At 36.2% G+C, this 26,570-nt stretch overlaps 1 protein-coding gene across 14 annotated transcripts in view; it reads right to left on the bottom strand.

The window, feature by feature from the left end:
- ANKS1B (ankyrin repeat and sterile alpha motif domain containing 1B) overlaps positions 1-26,570 on the bottom strand; it is a 1,063,758-nt gene that overhangs the window by 364,147 nt on the left and 673,041 nt on the right. For 13 of the 14 annotated variants that reach the window (XM_027071024.2, XM_027071022.2, XM_053226641.1 and 10 more), the window contains exon 15: positions 12,999-13,105. In XM_027071024.2, the coding sequence (XP_026926825.1) occupies positions 12,999-13,105 (107 nt within the window). Of the gene's footprint in view, positions 1-12,998; positions 13,106-13,574; positions 13,593-26,570 lie in introns of those variants that run through there. The other variant, XM_053226642.1, reaches the window with a different exon arrangement.

Consider the following 26,570-nt stretch of genomic DNA (forward strand, 5'->3'; position numbering starts at 1 on the left):
GGCAATTTCTGTGTATCATTGTGCTGTCAGTAATTCCAAAGTGGCTTAACAGCTAAATGGAACAAGACTCTTGTCACCATCATGATTCACTGCTTACCGGAAAGCACAGAGCTAGCCTTAATCTGATTCTCACCACAACCTTGAGAACCAGGTAGTACTATCTTCTATTTGCACTTGGGAAACTGATGCTCATGGAGGTTAAGAGACCAGCCCATGATCTCACACCAAGTAGGAGAAACAGCCAGACTTCGAAAGGCATCCTGTACCTTAAAGTGTAGTCTTCTTTCTAATTCCTACTAGCATAATGAAAAATCTCAAATAAGCCCTTGACATAGCCCTATAGTTCTACTTCATTTTCCTAGTAAATTCCCTTCCCCATTTTCTGAAGTGACTCTCTATATCTCCTCCATCTTCAAATCATCCACATCCTTGTATCATAATTCGCTAGAAAATAGAAACCACTAGAGGATATATATATCCATATTTTCATCTCTATAAAAATCATTATAGTTCCTATCTTCTGTCTTCCTTCCTTTACAATAGGAACATCCCCATCAAAGACAATTCCTCTACTTATCTCTGGATTCCAACCCCTCTCACCTTCATTCATTCATTCAATCCTTCTTTCTTCACCAATATCAATATCTCCCTTTCTTTTTAAAAAAAATTTTTGCTTATTTATTTATTTTTTGAGAGAGAGAGCAAGCCAGGGAGGGGCAGAGAGAGAGAGAGGGAGAGAAAAATCCCAGGAAGGCTCTGCACTGTCTGTGCAGAGCCCGATGCGGGGCTTGAACTCATAAACCATGAGATCATGACCTGAACCAAAACCAAGAGTCGGATGCTCAACTGACTGAGCCACCCAGGCAACCCTCAACAATATCTCCCTTTCTATCTGATCATTCCTTTTAGTTGCAAAACATGACTCCAATCTCCCCAGTTTAAAACCATCTTCCTTTGTCCTCCAAATCACTTACTTGCTAATTTCTGTGCTCCCATTCTCAGCAAAACTTCCTTCAATAGTTGTCCATTCTACTACATCTTACACCCAATGTAATATGGCTTCTGTACCCCTTACTCCACTGCATGTGCTCTTGTTAAGTTTTCTAGTGGCCTCTGAGTGGCCAGATTGGTGGCTCTTTCTCTAGTCTCACTTCACTTGATCCTTCATCATCATTCTGTTCAATTGATCACTTTCTCATGGAACAAGTTTTGGGGGAAAGATCTTTCCACTTTTAGACACTTTGAGTTGGAGGTGTCAGACAAAATAGAAGTAGAAAATTTTTGCCTTTGTTGGGTATAAGTGAGGTAATCTAAGGTGAATGTGTGGAGTGTGAGAGAAGAGGAAAAGGGCTAAACCCTAGGGAGGTAGAGGCAGAGAGTTCTACAAAGGAGCCAGAGAAGGGGTGACTATCAGGGCAGGAGATGCTGAGGATACAGAAGCCAAGGAGGAAGCAAGTGGTCAACAGAAACAAAGACCATAGAAAGATGAAGTAAATAAGGATTGGCAAGAATATATTGTACTTAGGGAATTAAAAGTTCATTAGTCACCATGTATAAATAATTTCAGGATGTTGACAGAGGCTAATTGTATCAAGGCTTGATTATATTGAGTTGAAGTGCAAGCCAGCAATTTAGACATTTCTTTGGAGAAGCTTGGTTGTGAAGAGAAGAGAAATCAGGTAGCATCCAGAACAGATATAGGATTGAGGGAGGGTTTTGAAAAAAAATTAGGTTATATCTGAGTTTGTTCAGAGATTGCAGAGAAGAAGGCTTGCCTAATGTTATACCATTTATGCTAGAACTAAAAATAGAATTTATTTATATTGTCTCCCAGATTAATTGAGATAATATATGTACAAGAGTTTTAAAGACTATGAAGTGCAACAGGAACTTAATATGGTATCCTCATTTCCACTACCTCATAATTAATTACCAGGAAGTAATTGGATTACATTTTTTTTACTGTATAACATACCCTCCATTCCATTAGCCATCAAAAGAACCTCATTGTTATTTATCCAGCAGTTCTTAAATGATTGAATTGATATGAATGATCTTCTGCTTGCTTTTTTTTTTTTTTTAAGGAGTAGGGGATATCTGGAGTACATATTGGCCAGCCTGTATTCTCTGTTCACTTGTTCTGAGCTAGCAGATAACAGGATGGGTTACATAGTTATAGGCCTGATGAATACTAAATGCTCAACTCCTTCCCTATAGGATTACTCCTTTCTGATAAAAGAATGTGTAATATAACTACTGTCAAATAAACTTGAGATACTTTAGATTCTAGGCCTGTTATTCTCAGATATCCTTCAAAATTCTGGAAGGACAAACCTAATTCTTCTTGCCAGCCATCTAAACAGACATTGGCTTATAAACCCAAGATGTTCCACAATGCTTTGGATATGAATCCTAATCATCTTTACTCAGTCTGACAGAAGGTAAAAGTTTAACAATCTGAAATTTAATTCTGTGGACTCAAGGGGCAGAAATCAATGACCTGATATTCAGAGGCCTTTATTAATTATTCATCATATTTTTCTCTTCTCCTAATATGCCTCCATAACTTCTAAGTAGAGTTATAAGGACTCTTGTTTCTCAAAACTCTTTTAGATCATATGCTGTTAAGTGATTGGATAGTTTCCAATGTCTATGATGTGCATGGTACGTACAGACCAGATGAGGAAGTCTGGGATGAAGTCAGTAACATGTCCAGGCAATGACCTGGAAGGTTATTTCTGTGTTCTTTAGCTTGAGTTTTCTGGTGGATAAAAATATGTAGCAATTCATAATGACAACTCATTACACTTTAGAAAAGATTATTCTGAAAGGTAAATCATGGCTTCCATGAACACTACTCCTGTTTGCTGTGGTGTCTCATGTATGCATGGAATGACTCCCACTTAGGTAGTCTCATAGTCTCAGGACAGACTTGACCTGGCGGTGCATGATTTTTATAACCCTATTTAGGGTGGGAGATTCCTTAGTCTGGACTTCCTCATCTCTACATGAGGCAAGGTTTTTCTTCTCTCTCACCTTTCTTCTTGGTACTCTGAATAATCCCTCCAAGAACAAGGGATGCTTATGTTATTTTTGTTTGTTGAGAACCCATACCTTTCTTAGCTCACCTACATTATGTTTCCCCAGCAAATCTTGATTTTTTTCCCCTTTGGACTGTGACCAGGGTTTGAATCTTGAGTGCTTTGGGCCAGATATTTGGTCTCTCTTTAAGTTTTGTAATTGGTAAACTGGAATAATACTACATACTTCATAACATTTGTGGGAGAGGTAAATAGAATGTAGTAAAAATATATATAACAATTTTGTGATAAAATAGTAGTTATTTTATTAAATTGGTTATATTTTCTTTTCTTCCTATAAAACATGACTTATCTAATCATCTATTCCCTTAGACTTTTCTACCAAATAGTTATCAATAGTCATCATAAAGATGGCAAACAAATGAATATTTCCTATAAGTGTAATTTATTTAGGGGCCAGCAGAACTGCAAAGTATAATAGAAAGAGCGCAGGGCTAGAGAGGTAGGAAGTTCTCAGCTGTGGCCCTGCTGCTTCTCATGTTGACTAGCAGTGTGACCTTGTACATGATTACCCGTGCGTGCAAAACTATAAGTTATCAGGAAGATTGCATTTATCATTGATGAAAGAATAACATCAGATTCTTTGAACATTTTAAATCTCATGTAAACCTCAAGTACATTAAGATTAATTCAATTAATCAAGTACTTATTGTGTGACCGTTATGGACTGTGCTTGGCAACATGAAGGATAATAAAGGATATGCATGTACACATATTTATTAAGAACTTTTATGGGCTTAATTGTGTTCCTCATAAATTCATATGTTGAAGTCCTAACCCCCAGTCCCTCAGAATGTGACTTTATTTGGAGATAAGGTCTTTACTGGGGTAATCAAGTTAAAAATGAGGCCATTAGTGTGGAACCTAATCCAATATGACTGGTGCCCTTATAAGAAGAGGAAATTTGGACACACACACACACACACACACACACACACACACACACACATTTGTGATTTGAAAACACAGGGAGAAGACTACTGGCAAGTGAAGGCCTAGAACAGAGCCTCCTGTCATATCCCTCAGAGGAACCAGTCTTGCCAATACCTTGACCTTGGACTTCTGGCCTCCAGAACTGTGACGATAAATTTCTGTTGTCTACAGCACACAGTTTGTGGCAGTTGGTTAAGGCAGCTACAGCAAACTATACAAGGACCTATTATGTACTAGGAAAATAATACTGACCAAAACATTGTTCTTTCTTTCAGGGGAAAGAGGTAAAGAAGCAGATAATTCTGCCTGTGTGATAAGCCTGCTTCATTCAAGGATGTGTACAGGGTGCCATGGGAAGCCAGTGAAGGGTAGTTGAGCAATACCACAACAGAATTTGTAAAAGGCTCCCAAGAAGGAACCTCTGATCTGGGCTTTTGAAGTAAGGGTTACCAGGCTAAGAATGAGTGCAGGAAGGGAACTGAGTAGAGAACAGTGTGTATAAGATGCTGTGTGCAAAGACTTGGATGTGTGATTAGGTATGGCTCGGTTGTAGAATTGTAATAATTCAACATGGCCAGAGCTTAAGAGGGGTAAAAGATGAAGCTGCAGAGGTGGGCAGGATCCAAATCAGTAGAAGAAGTCTCCACAGAGGGGGTGGGGTGGGGGGCAGGGCCTTGAGGAATGGGTTTTTCTTGAATAGGCAATTTGGAGGAGATAAGCTATGTTAGGTAGAAGGGAAATTATGAAGAAAGTAAAGGTATATATTTGGCAGTGAGTGTTCTAGTCTGATTAAAGCAGAGGCCCTCTTGAGAAGTAGTGGGGATGAGGTAGAAAATTAAGAAGTAAGATAAAGAAGTACCTCAAAGGACCAGAAGTACAACAAACTGAGAGTGCTTCAAGGGCAGAGCTGGTGTCCTGTTCCATATCTACAATTTAACAGGGGCTTTCTTAACAGTCACTGAATGAGTGATAGGAAGAATGATGAAATAAATGTGGTCTTAGTGAATTGAGCAGGGACTTTTAGAATAAAAAGGTTTGGTTTTGAAATCCAGGTGGTACTGGGCAATTTTTTTTTAAACTTGTTGAGTTTCACTTATGAATATAATAATAATAATGTTAAAATAATTCTCTTCATTTATAACTATGGAGATACTAATACTTACTGAAAAGGATACGGTGAGAATTCCAGGGGATAATTTATATGAAACCAAACAGAACTTTAAAATTCCATCCAATCAATGTTTATCAGAAGCCACTATATGCCAGGTACTCTACTAGGCTTTAGGAATAAGATAAATAAGAGATAATAAGAGATAAATAAGAGATAAATAAGACCTGGTCTCTGCCTCTAAAGGAACTCATGTTTTAGGGTGGGAGGTAGACATCTGAACATATAACATAATTACAGTGCAATATAATACAGATTAGCATAGGGCTAAGAGCAGCGTGCTGGGGTGCACAGGGACAGAGTGATTATGACAGCCAGATGACAGGGTGGTATAAGGAAATACTTCCTGGAGGAAGTGGTGCTCAAGCTGAATCATGAACAATGCTGCACAATTAGGTGAAGAAGGAAGATAAAGGAATTCCAAAGAGTGTGAACTACAGGCTCCCTTTGCAGCTGTGTTTTTCTAGTTCCTATGCCTGTGCATTTCCCTTGCTGAAAATATACTCCCATCTGATTGGTTAGAGCAAAAACACCCTCTCTAGCTCTTATGAGACTCCTGAAGGCTGGCTTTTGCTCTGAATATCCTCAGCTATTGACTGGGTTCTCTTTAAACCAAACAGGCCTTCAGGAACCTTGCTGTAGTCACTTGCCAGATTCCCTCACTCCCTTTTTCCTTCTCTCTTTCTTTTATTCATCCTTGTTTGCTTTTTTCTTCCTCCTTTCAGCAAACATTTACTGTGCCTACATGTGTAAGCCATGGGTTGTCTCTGGAGATATAGAGGATCAAAACATATTTCTAATTCTCAAGGAGTTAAAAATAATTGAGTACATTAATCAAGCAGCAAACTATGGCTCTTTGACCAAATCTGCATTTTTGTAAATAAAGCTTTATTGGAACATAGCCACATCCATCATTTATATATTGTCTATGGCTCTTTTCATACTAAAACAGCAGAGGTGAATAGTTGCAACAGAGACCATATGATTATCAAAGCCTAAATATATTTACTATGTGGCCTTTGACAAAACAAGTTTGCTGACCCCTGTTCTATTATTTGTGTGTGTAGGTAGGTGGACATGTAAATAGCTAATATGGCACAGTAAAAAAAGTTGTAAGAAAGGGAACTACAGAAGAAGCATTCTTGACCCATGCTTGGAGGGTCAGGGAAGAAGTGACAACTAAAAGAAGTGACAACCAGGCTGAGAACTAAAGGGTAAAAAGGAGTTAAGAGGGGAAGGAAGGTCATTCTTGGCAGAGAGCAGCAGGTGCAAAGGCCAGGCAGTGAAAAAAAAAATACATGGTTCCCTAGAACTGTAGAGAGAAAATGGTAACAGAAGAGGCTGAAAATTAAATTGGGGCCATAAAGGATCCTGAATATGAAAGCCATATTAAGGATTTTGGAAACATAATCTCCCGTAAGTAACTGAGAATCACTGAATTATTTTAAGCAGAGTAGTGCTAAAGCAAACGTGTGCTTTAGAAAGAGCACTCTGGCTGCAGTAATACTTAACATTTGTTGGGCATTTGTTCTATGCCAAGTCTGTGCTAAATGCTTTGCATGCATACACGTATATGGAAATGTTTATTGAGTAGCTGGACAGTATTGGAAGCCAGGTAGAAAGAGGCAGAGTAGGGACAGCTATGGATTCATGAGAACTAATGATCTCTCTAATGGATGGACAGGTAGAGCACCGTGCACATTTGGAGGTGGGAGGAGGATTAGGAACAGGAATGATTGGAAAGGGCAGTGTAATGTCACAGAACCCTAGCAAATATCAATAAGGGAGTAAATGTCAATAAAGAGTGGGTGCTGAAAATAAGACATTGCAACGAGGGCAAGAGAAATGAAGTGAGAAGAAAGGGGGCTGGGATTTGGCAAGAAGCAGGTCACAGCTGACTTCAAAGAGAACAATTTTAGCAGAAGATCTGGGAAGCAGGCAGGATTATAGGGGTTAAGGAGGTGATGGGAGTGAGAAAATGGAGGTCATTGCCTGTGAACACATGTTTGAGAGAACTGTCTTTTTAAAGAAGCGAAAAATATAATTGTGGCTGGATTTCTTAAAATTAGTCTGTAATTCAGCAGTTTGAATAAGTTTTCTGATTCATGAAGTAAATTCTTCATCCCAAATATCTGGTCATTTGAAGCAATACTGGAGATGAAATTATGCAAATATGCTACATGACTAAATTAAAGGCCAATTCGAGTTAGTAATGGGAGTCGTAGTACTGCATTATTAGAAAATGGGGCAGCTTATTTTAATGCTTAAAAAGGTAACTGCAATAACATCTAGGTGGAAGAAAAGGCCTCCTCACTATCACCAGATTAGAATTTCAGCTAATGTTTTTTCTGAAAGCCATTCTTCTAAGATGGTCATCCCTGAACATGCCTTCATTTCTGACTTTCCACTGCACAAGCAATCAGTGTCCTTCCATGGCTAATGAGATCTACAGAAACAATTAACAGCTCTGCCAGCACCAATATTGTACCCTGAAACTTTAAATGGTTCAAAATATTAAATAACAAGTCCAAAGAACATTTCTCCTAGATCCCTCATTAGGTTGATTTTACAGATGAGTAAACCGAATCATAGAGAAGCAAGGCAGTGGAAATGAGAAGTCTTACTTGAGTTCTCTCTCACACCACTGCGAGGCTGTTGCCTATTACATTTGTAATTAAGCTGTTGTCCAGATAAAGAATGACTCCCTCCTGGCTTTCACTTTTGGATGCCAACAGACTTTAAATGCCTGTAGTTGAAAAAAGAATAATTTTTTTTTATTTTGCAGAAGTGGATGTGTAACTACTGGACTGAGTTTGTAAAATTATAGCTGCACATTCACCATAAAGCCACCCACTTCAGAGCCTAGACTGTTGCAGAAACAGGATGAAGTGGAAGAGTGTGGCAGGTATTTTTCTCTTGGACCTTGAAATATCAGTAACTTTATAAAATTTTCTTAAGAAATATTTGAAACAAGAAATCATCCTGGGGGTTATTAGTCTTGGCCTTTAGGGACAATTTATTTTTCTGCTTCACAAGTTTAACTTCTTTCTTGGATCATAATGCTGCTAAGACACATAAAAGGTCATTTTATCAGGTCAACTGCAAATGGTGCTCTTACTACAGAAAAGTTATGTAAAAGAGGAAAAGAGAAGTAAGCGCATTAGCATATAAAATGCACCACAAAATGGAAAAGGAAATTTCAACTACATACTTATAAGATGACTCTTTCTTAAATCTTTTGTCCAAATGGATGACTTCCAAGAGCTCTGTGGCTTTACTTCAGTTTCTAATAGGCACTACTCATGCTGACCTTCAGGAAGTCCTTTATGAATGCTACTCACCCAAGTGTACAAAAATGCCAAACCGCATAGGGCTTCTGGAATTATTTTTATTTTTTACTCTGTAAGGGCTGCATTGGACATTTTAATAATGGTCAAAGCATCCTAAGCCAACCTAGATGGCAACTGCTAGAAACATAGGAAGTGTTAAAAAAAATGAGTTGGCATAATTTCATTTTTTCCCTTTTTTTGATTAGAGTTTACAAATATAACTACTAGCTAGTTATCCTGGTGAGGATATGAGTCAGTCCTCCTCCAATAATATAAACTTCTTGATTCAGTTTTTGGACCATAAATCTACCATAACACTGTCAGTGTTTTGTTGTTATCAGTATCTTTATCTTTCTTTACCCCCTGCTATGAGAAATTTTATTTCTTCCATTGCCTACTGTAATTTATTGCTGGAAAAGCAATTGTTAGTAAGTAATGTGCTGAAGGATGGTGACTATATAAAAGAATGAGGGCAAGATCCCTGTGATAGAGTGTATGTGTGTGTGTGAGCACATGACGGAACGAGTGTCTAACGTGCATGCAAATGATATGTAGGTCTGAGAGCAATATTGTAACCTAATAGAGGTCAAAAAGCATGTATTGTTCATGGTTACATTCCCAGGAATTAACACTGTTCCTAGCACATACAAGATGTTTAAGAGTTTGTTGCATGAATGAATGAATGAATGAATGAATGAAGGGGGCTAAAACTTCATGTTCCATTGGTAAAACAAGGCTTCCAGTTTAAACAAGAGGCTGGTGATCCATCTACAACAGTCTGCTGTGTATCTAGTTGTCATGGGATGATGTCTATATACACAGCATTATGGTAGGACTTGTGATAAAGGCAAGGCAATTGAACACACAGAACATGGACTTGAAGAGTTTCTAGTCTAGTGGGAGAGAGAAGATATATACAAGTGAAAACTTACAATTCTAGAGAGTGAATAATGGCATGCCAAATGTAATTTTTCATACTGAATACAACCACTACATGAGTTCAGAGAAATGAGAGGCTCCAAAGGACTAGTGTCATTAAGGAAAGCTACATAAACAAGGCAGGGATTGAGTTGGACCTTTGAGGATAAAAGAAAGAGGGAAAGGAGAGGAAATAGCTGTAGAGGATGGGGGGAGGAGAGTACAAATGAGCAGTCATCAAGATAAGAATAGATAGTTTGAGTCTTAAAATTTAGCAAGCAGTCATCAGACTTGGAAAAAGGAGAGGATGATAGAAACTTGCACAATAAGGAAGTAAATAAGCATATACATTTTGTACATTAAACACTTCATATCAAAACTTCTTGGTTTAAAATAAAAAGTAATGTTGAAACACATATATTTTAGGGCCCCGGCAGCATTCCCAGAGGCTAGTGAACAGCATGTGTCTTACAAGGGGGGAGCTGATGATGTATGACTTCAGAGGGGATGAGCAGGTAAGTGGGGCTTGGATAAGTCTTCAGATGAAAAATACTGTGTTAAAGGGGCTTTTGAGTGCAACATAGATCTGACTCTCCCAAGGTCTTAGGGACTTTGTAGTTTTGTAGTTATTTAATTGGATCAATTTCAATTTATTTTATATATTTAAGGATACAAGAAAGTCAAAACTATGTGCACAAATGGCAGCAAAGCAGGACCAGGCACATAAAGAAAAAGTTTGGTATTTTGATTTTAGGCACTGAAAAAAAATTCATGCATCAATAAAATCATGGATAAGCATTAAGGGCCCAAAGGAGAAGCAATAATTGATAGAGATACAAAAATAAATGGGAGTCCTGCTTTTTCTAACTATGTCTAGGAATTGATATAAGAAATCTTTATTACAGTTAATCATAGCCATGTGGATAAATTGTCCATATATTGTATTTACGTGTGAGAGTATGCAGAACAGAGTTGGTAAAAAATATTTAAGCTTTCAATAAATACTTTGGAAGTCACTTATATAGAAAACATTCAATAATGGAATATTGATTAAATAAAAAAAATAACTCTTGAGAATGTTTCCTAAATAAAGTATAACTATGCGCGGATGTACAATGAAGTTTCAAGCAACATTAATTATACCCTTTTGATGTCTCTACTGTCTTGTTCTAAAAAGCTAGTAAGACCTGCACTACATCACAGTTAATGGGAGTGTGGTGCTTGTTGCTTAGGCAACAGGATGAATAAATGCAGGTCAGAATGTGCTTCAAGAAAAATAAAAGCTAGAATATGATACTGAGTGGAGACTAAACAGGTCTAACAAATTTTTCACCCCATTAATGAAATCTGTTTCTTAAAGTGGGCTGATTATATTGGTATACTTAACTAAATTCATAATTAAATAAGTTTGATTATGGAAATCAATCAATACATTTTGTAAATGTAGAAACTGATTTTTTATGACACTAGTAGTAAATAGTGTATAGCAGCAGATAAAGCAACAATTGATGACACCATTTTATGATTTGCTCAGTTTTCATAATTAACTCCTCTAAATGATCAAAGTTTTTATTTTTTTAATTAATTGTCTCATGAAGAAAGTATTTGACTTATTTGCATTAACTGTTTTCTAATTTTCTGGAAAATTATATATAAAACTTAGAATTGAAAAAATAAAGACAATAATCTATGGAGAAGCTCAAACCTTGGTTTTGTCACATATACCCAGGATTTTTGCCTCCCAGATACACTTTGGAATGCTTATACATAATTCATTCCTGAACGTTGTTTTAAGACCTCCAAATGCTTATTTGAAACTTGTTTAATTAACCTTTCAGTTTTAGGCTTTCAAAAAGGGGTTATATTTGCTCAAATGTGTTTAACATTCAGAGGAAAATTATGCTGAATTAAAATATTTGGAAGTAGCCAGAATCCAAAGACCTAACTTCTCATGGGATCAGAATAAATTTGGACAAGAGTATGAAGAATGGGAATGAGAAAGTCTTATCACAGGTAGAGTCAGAGAGAAAGAATAAAGACATCAAAATGTACAGTAAATATAAATAACGATGAAAAGCTCTCCATCCTGTTTGATAGTTCCCCAAATGCTTAGTATTCTCTGTTTAGTGTCCTAAGCCTGTCCTAAATCTTCTCAGTGTCCTAAGACTGTCATAGCAACTGAAGACATTTCACTTTTTTTCCTGTTTCAATACCCACAATATCTTGTCTGTTTAATCAGTGACAGTTCTCTTTAACATGAGAAAAATAACAGTAGCTGCATATCCTATTATTAAAAAAAGGTTCATAAAGAGTTCTGTGTATACAATTACTTCGAGCTCATACATCTTCTTACATTTATGCAGCTTTTTAAAAAAGCTCACGGAGGATACACTTTTTTTGGAAAAGAGGCAGAAGTTTAACAATTTGACCAATTTTTAAATCTATAATAGTGAAGTTAAGCTCAGAGAAAAGTCATCTCAAATGGAAATTAAAAAAAAACATAACTAGCTGTCATATTCTGTTACCAGTTCTCCTATGAATAAGCTTCAGATGTCAGCCCCAGCATTTTATTTAGAAATAGCTATTAATTATTTCTTCAAGCCATTTGTGTGCTATATGCTTATATTATGTAGCTGTCTCTAAATTTAGGGATCAGTAATATATGTGATGGGAACTTAAAAGCAAGGAAAGGTAATAAGGACTGTGACGTAGCTTAACAAGGGAAACTGATGAGCACTGGGGGAGATATATGAATGATTAGAAAGCTGTATTATGGGTCCGCACATCTCCCCACCCTCCTTCCTCGCCTATATTCATCACAGTGAGAAGTTTGCACACACCGGGTTTAGACTGCATGCAGACTAGTATTTAGAAGTATATGAATGTATTTGGTCCATCAGCCTCTCTTTCTAAATAGACAGGTAATTGACGGAAGTGTTTGTTTTTTACCTAAAGTAATAAAAAACACTTCAGTGCTCTTCAATCAGCATATGTAAGTAAGTGAATGTTCTCCATAATTGACCATCTGAAGCAGTTTGCTAACAAATTAAAGGTCATCCACACAATTTAAACTGCTTATCGAACAATTATCAGAAAAAAAAATAATCTTCACACCGTAAACATAACAGATTGTCAAATTAATCATTAAATGCTGATGCTCAAATGAAAAAAAATATGTTTTAGGAATCTAGAATTGACCGAAGAGTACTATAATCTAACTGGGTATTCTGAGATTACAAATTTATAAAAAGCACACAAAGAATGACAGGGAGAATATAAATGTTAATCTTCTTTCACTGCCTATAAATAGTACTCTCACCGGTTCATTCATATAATACATATGTATATGGATGCCCGTAGATCTCATTTTTCAGCAAGTGTCTATATGTACACAGTAAGTTCAGTCCTAAGGGCATCCAATTTTCTGATGCAGTTACATATATAAATTGACCGGTTTTGGTGCAAATCAGGCTGCCTCTGAGCCGTGTAAGACACATAAGAAGCAAAGACAGACAAAAGGCAGCTCCATGGACACAGAGAGCGTCTTACCATAAACTGTACATTGTCAAATCCATTAGCCATCAGGTGGTTCTCGTACTGAGGTAGCCCAATGCTTTCCAACCATTGTCCCACTGTTTGGACGGGGCATCTGGGTCCTGTAAGAGGATGAAGAGGGAAGCGTTTAAGCAGGGAGTAGCCGTCCACTGGGTAATAGCGGTAGTCCTGGGCTGAGAGGTGGCATTGCCACATCATGCTCCTGGGAAAGTTGCTATCAAAGGAGCCCGCCAGCTTGACAGATTAATGTTCTCAGCGAGAGAGCAAAGTCAGAAGTAAAACATAGTTTGCCAGGCAGGCTGTGGAGTATGACTTGATCCTAGCTCCACATTTCTTACATATTAATCTTTACTACCGACCAGTACGTCATACAGCCCCCAAAACCAGGCAGCAGAAGAAGGCATATCAAGCTGTCAGCTTAGGCTGGTCTGCGTTCTATGTGATTGTTGGAGTACTCCACAATGAGCAATGCACGGCCAGCAGCCAGAATTCTTTTTATCAAGTACTCCTACACTCATCAGTATGCAGCTCCATGCTCCCTGCTCCCCCTCGCTCGCTCCCCTTCATTACCCAGCCCAGGCTACACCTCGCATTTTCAATAATAGCCATCAGATAAGGCAGATTTTTTTTTGTCTGCAAGCTGTAAGCCTGCTGCTGCTGCTTCCTCCTACACACCCATCCAAGCGTCAATCCTGAATGATGAGAGCAGTCAAAACAAATGCAGAAAATAGCAAGATTCAAAAGCAAACCAAAGTGCTTAAATCTCAATTGAATCTTCATACTGGTTATACGTTACAGGGCTATTTGTTGTGGAATTTTACGTTTCAAAAGACACCAGGAAATGTAAAGCTTTAACTATAGCTTATAGCGGAGCTCACTACAGGTTTCTTTTTTCCTCTCCTTTTCTTCTCTTTCCTTTCTTCTTTTCTAAATGCAACACAGATAAATGCTTCTGATGTAAAGCTTTACAGGGTTTTGAGAATAATTATTCTCTTTCTTTAACATGCTGTATCAAAATGAACCTCTGTGAGATATTTTTTTTTTCCTTTCTGAATTACTGCAAAATACAGAAACTGCATCGCAATCTTGAAGTCAAGATAATTCATTTCTCATTTGCAGGGCTTATTCCAAACAAAAATATTGTTAGGCACAAGAAATCCCTTTCCCCTCTGATATTTATAACCCAGTCTACCAGGGTTAGCATTCTAAATTAGCTATAAAGGTAACATTACTGGGTAGAGATTTTTAATAAAGAAGAAGAGCCCTAACCAAAAATAATTCAAGAATAACAGATGCGAATGTGTGAGTTTTACTGAATGGCAGACAGATTGAGTAATTTATTTAATAATTACAAGAAACCAGAGATTAATAATAGAACCCACAGGACCAGATCATAGGAAAGAATATATGTTCTTACTTAAGACTGGGAGAGAACTTGTGGAAGAGTTAGTATAACCTCTCTTAAGGCAGAAATCCCTTGTCACAGAGTGCCTGGAAGATTATCATCCAATTTATGCTTGAATACTGCCTGGAACAGAGCTCTTACTACTTATCAGGAAGCCTCCACTTATTAGATTTTTTACTTCCTACCTGGCTCCTACTCACTGGCTCCAGCTCTGCCTTTTGGGTTACTCAGACTGGGAACAGTGCCTTTTCTACATAAAATGTTTTAAAAATCAAACATAATTCTCATCTCCCCAGAAACAGTGTCTGGCACATAATAAGTGTTCAATAAATATTTATTAAATAAATTAAACATTATTTTTCTTCTTTCCCTAAACCTTATCTTTCTCTTTTTAAGAACATTGTCAGCTTCCCTGGCACATAGACATCAAACTTCAAAACATCTTGTACTCCCTCTTTCACTGCTGACAGGCATTCTCGAGTTCTAGTTACCCCTCACCACTGTCTCTTGCATCCATTCCCTGGATTCTATTTCCTGTTTCATATTTATGGAACTGCCATCTACTCTGATTCTGTTATCTTAGTTTAGGCCCATGTGGCCTAATGTAACAATAGCATCAAGGGGTGCCTTCGTGGCTTAGTGGTTAAGGGACTGACTCTTGACTTCAGCTCAGGTCATGATCTCACAGTTCATGAGTTTGAGCCCCATGTTGGGCTCTGTATTGACAGAATGGAGCCTGCTTGGGATTCTCTCCATCTCCCTCTCTTTCTCCCTTTCCCCTGCTGTCTCTTTCTCTCAAAATAAGTAAATAAACTTAAAATATAAAATAAAACAAAAGCCTCTATGTTGGTCTTCTATCTCTGATATTTTAAAATCTATTTTATACATGGGTGTCAGACTAATCTCTCTAAGACAGTTTTAGTTATTATGCTTTGTTTCAAAACCCCCCCATGGTTTTCAGTGGGCTTCAAAATAAACTCACAGCTCCTGTGATAACATTTGGGGATCTCCACAATCTACTACAAATCATCTGCATTTATTTACTTTTCTTCAGTACTCCAGTCAGGTAGGATCACTGGCTGGTCTCTAAAGGCAGCCTGTAACATACTTGGGTTGGTTTTGTTATGTCCCTACATTTTTTCCCCTTCATTGGCTTTGAATCAGATAACATTTCCTTTCTGAAATCTTTTATAATCCCTCCTAACAGGAATAACTCTCTTATTTATCTGTTTTAAGTGGCATTATTAAGTCCTCTATTAGAACAAATACTTTCTGTGTAATATTGTAGTTATTTTGTACAAGACTTATTTCTCAATGTAGAGCTATGTCTCGCTAATACTGCTTGAAGTAAGGACTCAGTATGCACCTGCTAAACCAAATAATATAATTTTCATGTCATAATCCAAACTACATAAAATTCTAGTTTCAGATTTAAATTTTCATTTAAAAATTCTATCCCAAGTCTCTGAATTCTTTTTTTTTTTAATTTTTTAATGTTTATTTATTTTTGAGAGAGAGAGAGAGAGAGAGCAAGCAGGGGAGGGGCAGAAAGAGATGGAGACACAGAATCCGAAGCAGGCTCCAGGTTCTGAGCTGTCAGCACACAGCCCTAGATGGGGCTCGAACTCACAAACTGTGAGATTGTGACCCAAGCCAAAGTCAGATGCTCAACTGACTGAGCCACTCAGGTGCTCCCTGAATTCTTTACTTAAAAAATAATAGGATTTTATTTAAATTTTTTTTTCATTTTATTTATTTTACAGAGAAAGAGAGAGAGAATTTTAAGCAGGCTCCACACTTACTGCAGAGCCCAGCATGGGGCTCAATCTCATGACCCTGATTATTATGACCTGAGCCGAAATTAAGAGCTGAATATTTAACCAACTGAGCCACCCAGGTACCCCAAGATGATAGGTTTTTAAATAGAATTTTTAGGTCTGGATTTTTAACATCCTCTTTCTCTTTTTTACTTGATTATAGTTTATTTCTGATTGGTTCTAGATCTTTTAAGGTCAAAAAGTTTGTTGCAGTTTGGGAATCAGTTTTAAGGGATTTTTGCTGCTCAACATTACCTGTATGAGAAGTTGAAAACAAGACACTATTTGTCTTTCACCATCTCAAAAACTGGTATGAGGTGGAATTAAAGGCAAATAAGAATTACAGCCTTTCCCAGGGTCACATGGTGACCATGGTCACATGGTTTCTCCTGATCATTTTGAATTATGAGCAAGTAGACAAACTACACAAAGATCGTGCGAATATAATAATGTTTTGGCTTAGTAAGGCAAATATTTATAGGCCAGCTCCTCAAATCCTATCTCATTTCTTAATCCCAGGGACCAAGAACCTAGAAGAGTGCCACACACACACAACCTAGGCATTAAATCAGTTCTGTTAAATAAACAAATCAATGACATTGGAAATGGCTTTCATAGGATTTTCATTTCTTGAGAGAGAGAGAGAGAGAGAGAGAGAGAGAGAGAGAGAGAGATGCGAGAGTTACTTCAAGGTCCAGACTTCTGTACCAAAGCATAACTTGCTTGCATACAGGCCAATATCCTTGATGAATATAGATGCACTAACCCTCAACAAAACATCAGCTAAGTGAATTCAACAATATATTAAAAGGATCATTCACCACAATCAAGTGGGATTTATTCTGAGGACACAAGGATGGTTCAATATCCATAAACCAATCAACATGATATACCCCATTAATGAAATTAAGAATAAAAATCATATGATCATCTCAATAGATGCAGAAAAACCATTTGACAAAATACAATGTCTGTTCTTGATAAAAACTCTCAACAAAATGGGGTTAGAGGGAACACACTTCATCATAATAAAGGCCATATATGACAAACCCACAGCTAAAGTCATACTCAATTGTGAAAAACTGAGAGCGTTTCCCCTAAGATCAGGAACAAGACGAGGATGTCCACTCTCGCCACTTTATTTAACCCAGTACTGGAAGTCATAGTCACATCAGTCAGAAAGAAAAGAAACAAAGGCATCCAAATTGGTAAGGAAGAAGTAAAACTGTCATTATTTGCAGATGACATTGATATTATACATAGAAAAACCTTAACAATTCCACCAAAAAACTATTAGTAGTAATAAATGAATTCAGTAAAGTTGCATGATAAAAAATTAATACCCAGAAATTGGTAGCATTTCTATACACTAATAACAAAGTAGCAGAAAGAGAAATTAAGAAAGCAATTCCATTTACAATTGCACCAAAAAGAATAAAATATCTAGGAATAAAGTTAACCAAGGAAGTAAAAGATCTATACTTTGAAAACTATAAAACATAGATGAAAGAAATTGAAGATGACACAAACAAATGTAAAGATATTCCATGTTCATGGGTTGGAAGAATTAATATTGGTAAAAGGTCCACACTATCCAAAGCAATCTATAGATTTAATGTAATCCCTATCAAAAGACTAATAACATTTTTCACAGAACTAGAACAAATAATACAAAAATATGTATGGAGCCACAAAACACCTGAATAGCCAAAGCAGTCTTGAGAAAGAAGAACAAAGCTGGAAGTATCACAATCCTAGATTTCAAGATATGTTACAAAGCCATAATAATCAAAACAGTACTGGCACAATAATAGCCACAGATCATGGAACAGAATAGAAAGCTCAGAAATAAAGTCACAATTATATTGTCAATTAATCCACAACAAAGAAGGCAAGAATATACAATGGGGAAAAGACAGTCTCTTCAACAAATGGGTTCTGGGAAAACTAGACACTAGGTGCAAAAGAATGAAACTGCATTACTTATACCATACACAAAAATAAACTCAAAATGGATTAAAGACCTAAGTGTGAGACATGAAACCATAAAACTCCTAGAATAAAACATAGTAATCTCTTTGGCATTCACCTTAGTAATATTTTTCTAGATATGTCTCGTTAAGGAAGTGAAACTAAAACAAAGTATTGTGACTACACCAAAATAAAAAGATTTTGCACAGTAAAGGAAACCATACACAAAACAAAAAGACAACCTAGGCAGTGAGAGAAGGTATTTGCAAGTGATATATCCAATAAGGGGTTAATATACAAAATATATAAAGAACTTAAAACAATTCGACACTAAAAAAAAAACAATCTGTTTAAAAATATGCAGAGAATCTGAATAGATATTTTCCCAAAGAAGACATACAGATGGTCACAGGCACATAAAAAGATGCTTCACATCACTAACCATCAGGAAAATGTAAATCAAAACTACAATGAGATATCACCTCACACCTGTCAGAATGGCTAGTATCAAAAGACAAGAAATAACAAGTGTTGGCAAGGAGGGGCGCCTGGATGGCTCAGTCGGTTGTGCATCCGACTTTGGCTCAGGTCATGATCTCGCGGTTTGTGAGTTCGAGCCCGCATCAGGCTCCGTGCTGATAGCCGGGAGCCTGGAGCCTGCTTCAGATTCTGTGTCTCCCTCTCTCTCTGCCCCTCCCCCGCTTGTACTCTGTCTCTCTCTGTCTCTCAAAAATGAGTAAATGTAAAAAAAAATAAAAAAAAACACACGTGTTGGCAAGGATGTGGAGGAAAAGAACACTCATACACTGTTGGTGGGAATGTAAGTTGGTATAGCCACTGTGAAAAACAGTGTAGAGATTCCTCAAAAAATTAAAAATAGAATTACCATATGATCCAGTAATTCCTCTACTGGATATGTACCCAAAGAAAACAAAAACACTAATTCAAAAAGATATGTGCACCACTATGTTGACTGCAGCATTATTTACAATAGCCAAGATATGGAAGCAACCCCAGTGTCAACAGACAGATGAATGGATAAAGAAGATGTCGCATATATATATGTGCAATTGAATATTACTCAGCCATAAAGAGGAATGAGATCTTGCCATTTGTGACAACATGGATTGACCTAGAGGGTATTATGCTAAGTGAAATAAGCCTGAGAAAGTCAAATAGTATAGGATTTCACTTATATGTGGAATTTAAAAATCAAAACAAATAAACAAAAAAAGCAGAAACAGACCCATAAATACAGAGAACAAACTGATGTTGTCAGAGGGGAGGGGCTGGCGGGATGGGCAAAATGGGTGAAGGAGCATGGGAGATACAGGCTTTTGTTACAGCATAGGGAATATAGTCAATGGTACTGGAATAGTATTGTATGGTGACAGATGGTAGCTACATTTGTGAGCATAGCATAACTTATAGAGTTGTCAAATAGCTGAAATACATGTACACCTGAAATAAATGTAACTCTGTGTGTCACTATGCTTCAATTTAAAAACAAATAAAGCTTGGAGAGAATACTGGTTACTGATCACATTACAAATCTTTGTATAGACTGTATTTTATTCTTTATTCAGTCATTCAGTTTCTACTCAGTAATTCTCATATGTTGGTGAAAAGCTATAATGCAGGAGGGAAGAGAGTTGGGAGAGAGTTGGGTAGGGTGAGGAGGTGAGGGAGAGAGGAAGAAAAAAGAGATCTTGAGTCGTATTGTTTGTGGTTTGGTTATTTTCTCATGAGCCAAACTTCTGAAAGAACCTTGGTTCAAGTCTAAAGATCAATTTTGTGTAGTGGTTAAGTGTATTTCTTACCTCAAGTATTACTTGAAATACTTTCTTGGAGTCTTAAAATTCTTCAAGCATAACAACACATTACCTTTATTCAATAGAACTTCTCTAAGTCCCCAAAGTGAGATAAATGGAGGGAAAAATAAATTAATAGTTATTCAGAGATACTATGTCCTAGGTAGTGTGATATGGATTATTAGCCCCGTTTCAGATAAGGAAACTGAAACTCAGAGAATGTGATAAAAGCAGGAATTTCCTTTGCACAGTCTTTTTATTTTATTTTATTTTATTTTCAATATATGACATTTATTGTCAAATTGGTTTCCATACAACACCCAGTGCTCATCCCAAAAGGTGGCACAGTCTTTTTAAAAAAATAATCTGGAGGTACTACTTTCAGATTCTCAATGTGAAGAGCTCCGTGGACTTGTTCCCCAGCAAAATGGACATAACTGGTGAAATTGTATAATAAGCAATATCTGTGAATTGTTCTAAGAACATACAGAGGACGAAAAAATACTTATTCAAGAAAATCTACTGGGCTACCTGAGCGGCTCAGTTGGTTAAGCGTCTGACTTTGGCTCAGGTCACGATCTCACTGTTTGGGCTTATGAGTTCCAGCCCCTCATCGAGACCCTCATTGAACCCCTCATCAGGCTCTGCACTGGTGTATGGAGCCTGCTTGGGATTCTTGCTCTCTCTTCTCTCTCTGCCCCTCTCCAACTTGTGCTTTCTCTCTCTTTCAAAATAAATAAACTTAAAAAAAAACCTTGTACATACGTACAAATACACACACATTTGCAGATATTGTTTCATAAAATTAGAATCATATTACCCTTGCTTTTCTGAACCTTACTTTTTTCATTCAACAAAACCTTATGGAAATTCTAACAAATAAATGATAAGCTCTAATTTATTCTTGTAAATATCTACATAATAGTCCATAAGGTGGATACCCCATCCTTTTTTCAGTTCTTTGATATCTCTAGACCCACCCCTCCATTGTCTTTTTTAAAACTTTATTTTGAGATAATCATAGATTCACTAGTAGTTATGAAAAGTAATAAGAAAGAGAGATTCTGGAAGCACCTGGGCGGCTCAGTCAGTTAAGTGTCCGACCTTTGCTCAGGTCATGATCTCACGGTTCACAGGTTCGAATCCCGCATTGGGACATGGAGACTGCTTGGGATTCTCTCTCTGACCCTTCCCCACTCATGTGCGTGCTGTCTGTCTGTCTGTCTGCCTCTCTCTCTCTCTCTAAATAAACTTAAAAAACAAAGAAAGATTTTGTATAGGCTTCATTCGATTTTCCCCAATCTTAATATCTTTTACAACTATAGTACAATATCACAAACAGGCAATTGGCATTGATAAAATGCATTGATATTATTTGGATTTCACCAGTTTTACATGCACTCATTTGTGTGTGTGTGTGTGTGTGTGTGTGTGTGTATGTGTTTAGTTCCACACAATTTTATCACACATAAATTGTGTGACCATCACCACAGTCAAGATAAAGACAGTGCCATCATAAGGATCCTTCCTGCTATCCTTTTATGGCCATAGCTGTCTCTCTCTCTCTCCCACTCCTTCACCTCTGGCAACTACCAATCTGTTCTCCATCTCTATCAATTTGTCATTTCAAGAATGTTATATACATAGAATCATATAGTATGGAAACTTTGGGACTGACTTTTTTTTTCTTTTTTTTATGTTTTATTTATTTTTGAGAGAGAGAGAGAGAGAGAGAACAAATGGAGGAGGGGCAGAGAGAGAGGGAGACACAGAATCTGAAGCAGGCTCCAGGCTCTGAGCTGTCAACCCAGAGCCCAACATGGGGCTTGAACTCCTGAACTGCGAGATCATGACCTGAGCTAAAGCCAGAGGCTTAAAGGACTGAGCCACCCAGGCATCCCAGGACTGGCTTTTTTCATTCAGCATAATTTTCTTGAAATCCATACAAGTTATTCTGTGTATCAATAGCTCATTCCTTTTTGTTTCAGAGTACTATTCCATGATATGAATATACCACAGTTTGCTTAATGACTCACCCATTGATGGGCTTTGGGTTGTTTCTACTTCTTAGTTGTTACAAATAAAGCTTTTATAAACATTGTGTACAAGTTTTTGTATGAACATAAGTTTTCATTGCTCTGGGATAAATATTCAAGAGTGCAATTACTTGCTCATATGGTAAGTACATGTTTAGTTTTATAATAAATTGTCATATTATTTTCCAGAGTGGTTGTATTATTTTATATTCCCACCAGCAATGCACAAAAGATTGAGTTTCTTCACATTTCACCAGAATTAGTGTTATCACTATTTTTTTAAAATTTTAGCTATTCTGATAGATGCATAGTAATACTACATTGTGGTTTTAATTTCCATTTTCCTCATGGCTAATAAGGTTAAACATATTTTTATGTGCTTATTGCCATCTATATATCTTTTTTGGTAAAATGTCTGTGCGTGTCTTTTGTCTATTTTTTTAAAAATTTACATCCAAATTAGTTAGCATATAGTGCAACAATGATTTTAGGATTAGATTCCTTAATGCCCTTACCCATTTAGCCCATCCCCCATCCCACAATCCCTCCAGAAACCCTCTGTTTGTTCTCCATATTTAAAAGTCTCTTATGTTTCATCCCCCTCCCTATTTTTATATTATTTTTGTTTCCCTTCCCTTATGTTCATCTGTTTTGTCTCTTAAAGTCCTCATATGAGTGAAGTCATATGATATTTGTCTTTCTCTGACTAATTTTGCTTGTCTGTTTTTGAATTGGATTGGTTGGTTTTATACTGCTGAGTTTTGAAAGTTCTTTATATATTCTAGTTAGAGGCATTTCTTATATTTTTGATTTGCAAATATTTTCTCCTAGTCTGTAGTCTATATTTTTATTTTCCTCAAAGAATTTCCTGTAGAGTTAAAGTTTTTAATTTTGAAGAAGTTCAATTTATCAATTTTTACTCTTATGAATCTTGATTTTGGTGTCTATCCATTATTTTTAACTTTTAAAATGTGACTGTTATAAATAGTTTATAACTGTAATTATATTTTAAACTGGAATTTAAAAAACTATTTAATCTGGAATTTAAAAAACTAGTCTAGTGGTTTGCACTTTAATGGATAAGTACAATTTTGCATAATGACAGTCATGCTTAATTTTAATCATTCCATCTTATTTTCTATTTACTTTTATGTACATTATTGTTTCTTCATTTTCTTTTTTGAATCTTTGTTGGTCTGGTGACAGTCCTTTGTATTCTATTTTTCTCTTTTTAACTTCTAGATTTTGTGATACTTCTCTATTCATAGATATTATATCTTTCCCTGCTCTATTGACATATATACTTTTCTAGGATTATTTGAAAATAGGATATCAACTCTTTCCCCTTCCATAAATCTAGTTAAAACCTTCCAGAAAGAAAACTCTAAACCTCATCAATGCGTTCAATGGTGAATGCTACTCAATGTATAAGGAAGAAATAATGCCAATTCTAAACAAACTCTTCCAGAAAACTGAAAAGAATACTTTCCAATTCATTTTATGAGGTCATAATTACACTGATACCAAAGTCAGACAATGACATCTTGAGAAAAGAAAACTATAGACCAATGTTTTTATGGATATAGAGGTAGAAATTCTTAACAAAATCTTGGAAAATAATATTCAATAATACATAAAAGATAATGAAACATGACCAAGTTGAGTTAATCTCAATAATACAAGTCTTTTTTTCAACATTAAAAAAACAAGGAGCGCCTGGGTGGCTCAGTCGGTTAAGTGTCCAACTTCGGCTCAGGTCATGATCTCACGGTCGTGGGTTTGAGCCTTGCGTCGGGCTCTGTGCTAACAGCTCAGAGCCTGGAGCCTGTTTCAGATTCTGTGTCTCTCTCTTTCTCTGACCCTCCCCTGTTCATGCTCTCTCTCTCTCTGTCTCAAAAATAAATAAATGTTAAAAAAAAAAACAACAAAAAACCATGTACCTCACCATATTAACTTGTAAAGAAAAACCACATGATCATCTCAGTAGAGGCAGAAAAAGCAGAAAAAAAGATCATTTGACAAAAATCAACACCTATTCCTCATAAAAACTCAGGAAACTAGAAAGGATTTTTTCCAACCCGATAAAAGGAATCTATAAACCTACAGCTAGCATCGTACTTAATTGTGAAACACTGATGCTTTCCTGCTAAGATCAGGAAACAAGGCAAGGATGTCCACTATCACCACTTCCATCTAATATTGTACTGGAGGTTCTAGACAGCACAATAAGACTGGAAAAAGAAATAAAATGCATCTAGATTAGAAAGGAAGAAGTTTCTGTTGATATATATGATATAATATGATATAATTATCTGATATAATTATATACGATATAATTATCTGTGTATAAAATCTTATGAGATCCACACAAATGCTACCAGAATAAGTGAGTTTTTCAAGGTTGCAGAATGTAATATACAAAAATCAACTGTATTTGTATATATTATCAATAAGCACATAGAACTTGAAATTTTAAAAATCATAATTTATCATAGCATCAAAAACTTGAAATTCTAAGGAGTAAATCTGTCAAAAGATGTTCTGGACCTGTACACTTAAAATTACAAAGCATTGCTGGAAGAAATCATATAAGACCTAAATAAATGGAAAGATATACTGTATTCATGGATTAGAGGACTCAACATTGTTAACATGTCTGTTCTTCCCAAATTTATCTATAGATTTAATGTAATCCCAGTCAAAATCCCAGGAGGCTTTGTATGTGTGTATGTGTAAATTGTCAAGTTTGTTCTAAAATTCACATAGAAACACAAGGGACCAAAAATAACCAAAATAACTTTGAAGAAGAACAAAGTAGGAGAAGGTATACTACTTGACTTTACTTATCATAAAGTCATGGTCATGCTCATCAGGACAGTGGGAGTGTTAGTGTTAAGACAGATAAATAGGCTAATGGAACTGAAGAGATGGTTTAGAAACAGACTGACAGAGAATCAATTGATTTTTGATGAAAGTGAAGGGTAATTCCGTGGAGAAAGGAGAGACTTTTTAATGAATGATGTTGGAATAATTGGGAATTCTATATACACAAAAAAATGGATTTCAATCTATATCTCACAGCGTATATAAAAATTAGCTCAAAATGTATCATAGGCCTAAATGTAAAATCTAAAACCATTAAACTTCTACAAGAAACAATATGGAAAAAAAATTAAGAAAAAATTTGAACTTGGGTTAGGCACTAAAATTACAATTCTAAAAGAGAAAATGATCATTAAAATTAATCAAAATTTTAAAACTCTGCTCTTTGAAAGGCAACATTAAGAGAATGAAAAGACAAAACTATGGACTAAAGAAAAAATATTTGCAAATTATATCTGATAACAGACTATATCACAAATGTATAAAGAACTCTAAAAATTCACTAATAAAAAGTTGTTTTTTTAAATGGGCAAAAGATTTGAACAGACTCTTTACCAGAGAAGATATACAGATGTCAAATAAGCACATGGAAAGATGCTCAACATCATTAGACATTAGGAAAATGCAAGTGAAAACACTTATTAATATGTCTAAAATTAAAAAGGCTGACCACACCAAATGTTGACAATGATGTGAATCAGTGGGACTCTCAGGCACTTTTGGTGGGAATGTAAAATGGTACAACCTCTTTGGGAAATAGTTTGATAATTTCTTGAAAAGTCAAACATACATCTACTATATGGCCCAGTCATTCAACTATTGGGTAGTTACCCAAGAGAAATGAAAGCATATGCCAAACAGAGACTTGTACAGGAATGTTCCTAGCAGCTTTATTTGTAATAGCCAACAACTCAAAACAGTCTAAATGTTCATCAACAAACAAGTGAATAAAGGAATTGTTGCATATTCATATAATAGAATATTACTCAGCAATAGAATGGAACAGTTCATTAATGTAACACATGGATGAAAGTCTAAATAATTTTACAGAGTAAAAGAAACCAGACTTCCCCCAAAAGACTACATTCTGTATGATTCCATTTATATACATTTCTAGAGAATGCAAAATTATCTCTAGTGATAGAGAACCGATCAGTGGCTACCTGGCAATGGGAGAAAGAAGAATGGGAAGGATTAACAAGTGACAGAAAATTTTTGGAGATGATAGGTGTTTATTTTCTTGATTGTGGTAATAGTTTCAAGGTACGTCCACTAGCCATACATCAAACTATACACTTTAAGTTTGTGCAGTTTATTATAGATCAGATATACCTGAATAAATTTAGTTGAAAAAATTGAAAAAATAAGGAAGGGAAAGGAAATAAAGAATGATGATGAGGAAAGTTACTTATTTTAGGTAGAATTGTCAGAGAATGCCCCTCTGAAAAGGTGAAATGTGGACACAGACTGGAATGTAGTGAGGGAGTGAGACAGTTTGATACCTAGTAAAAGAGAATTTGAGGCAGTAAATTTAAATTTTTTTAATGTTTATTTATTTTTGAGAGAGAGAGAGAGAGAGAGAAAGAGCAAGTCGGGGAAGGACAGAGAGAGAAGGAGACACCGAATCTGAAGCAGGCTCCAGG

The sequence above is a fragment of the Acinonyx jubatus genome, chromosome B4 (genome assembly GCF_027475565.1).
Source record: "Acinonyx jubatus isolate Ajub_Pintada_27869175 chromosome B4, VMU_Ajub_asm_v1.0, whole genome shotgun sequence".
NCBI classification, from domain to species: Eukaryota; Metazoa; Chordata; class Mammalia; order Carnivora; family Felidae; genus Acinonyx; species Acinonyx jubatus.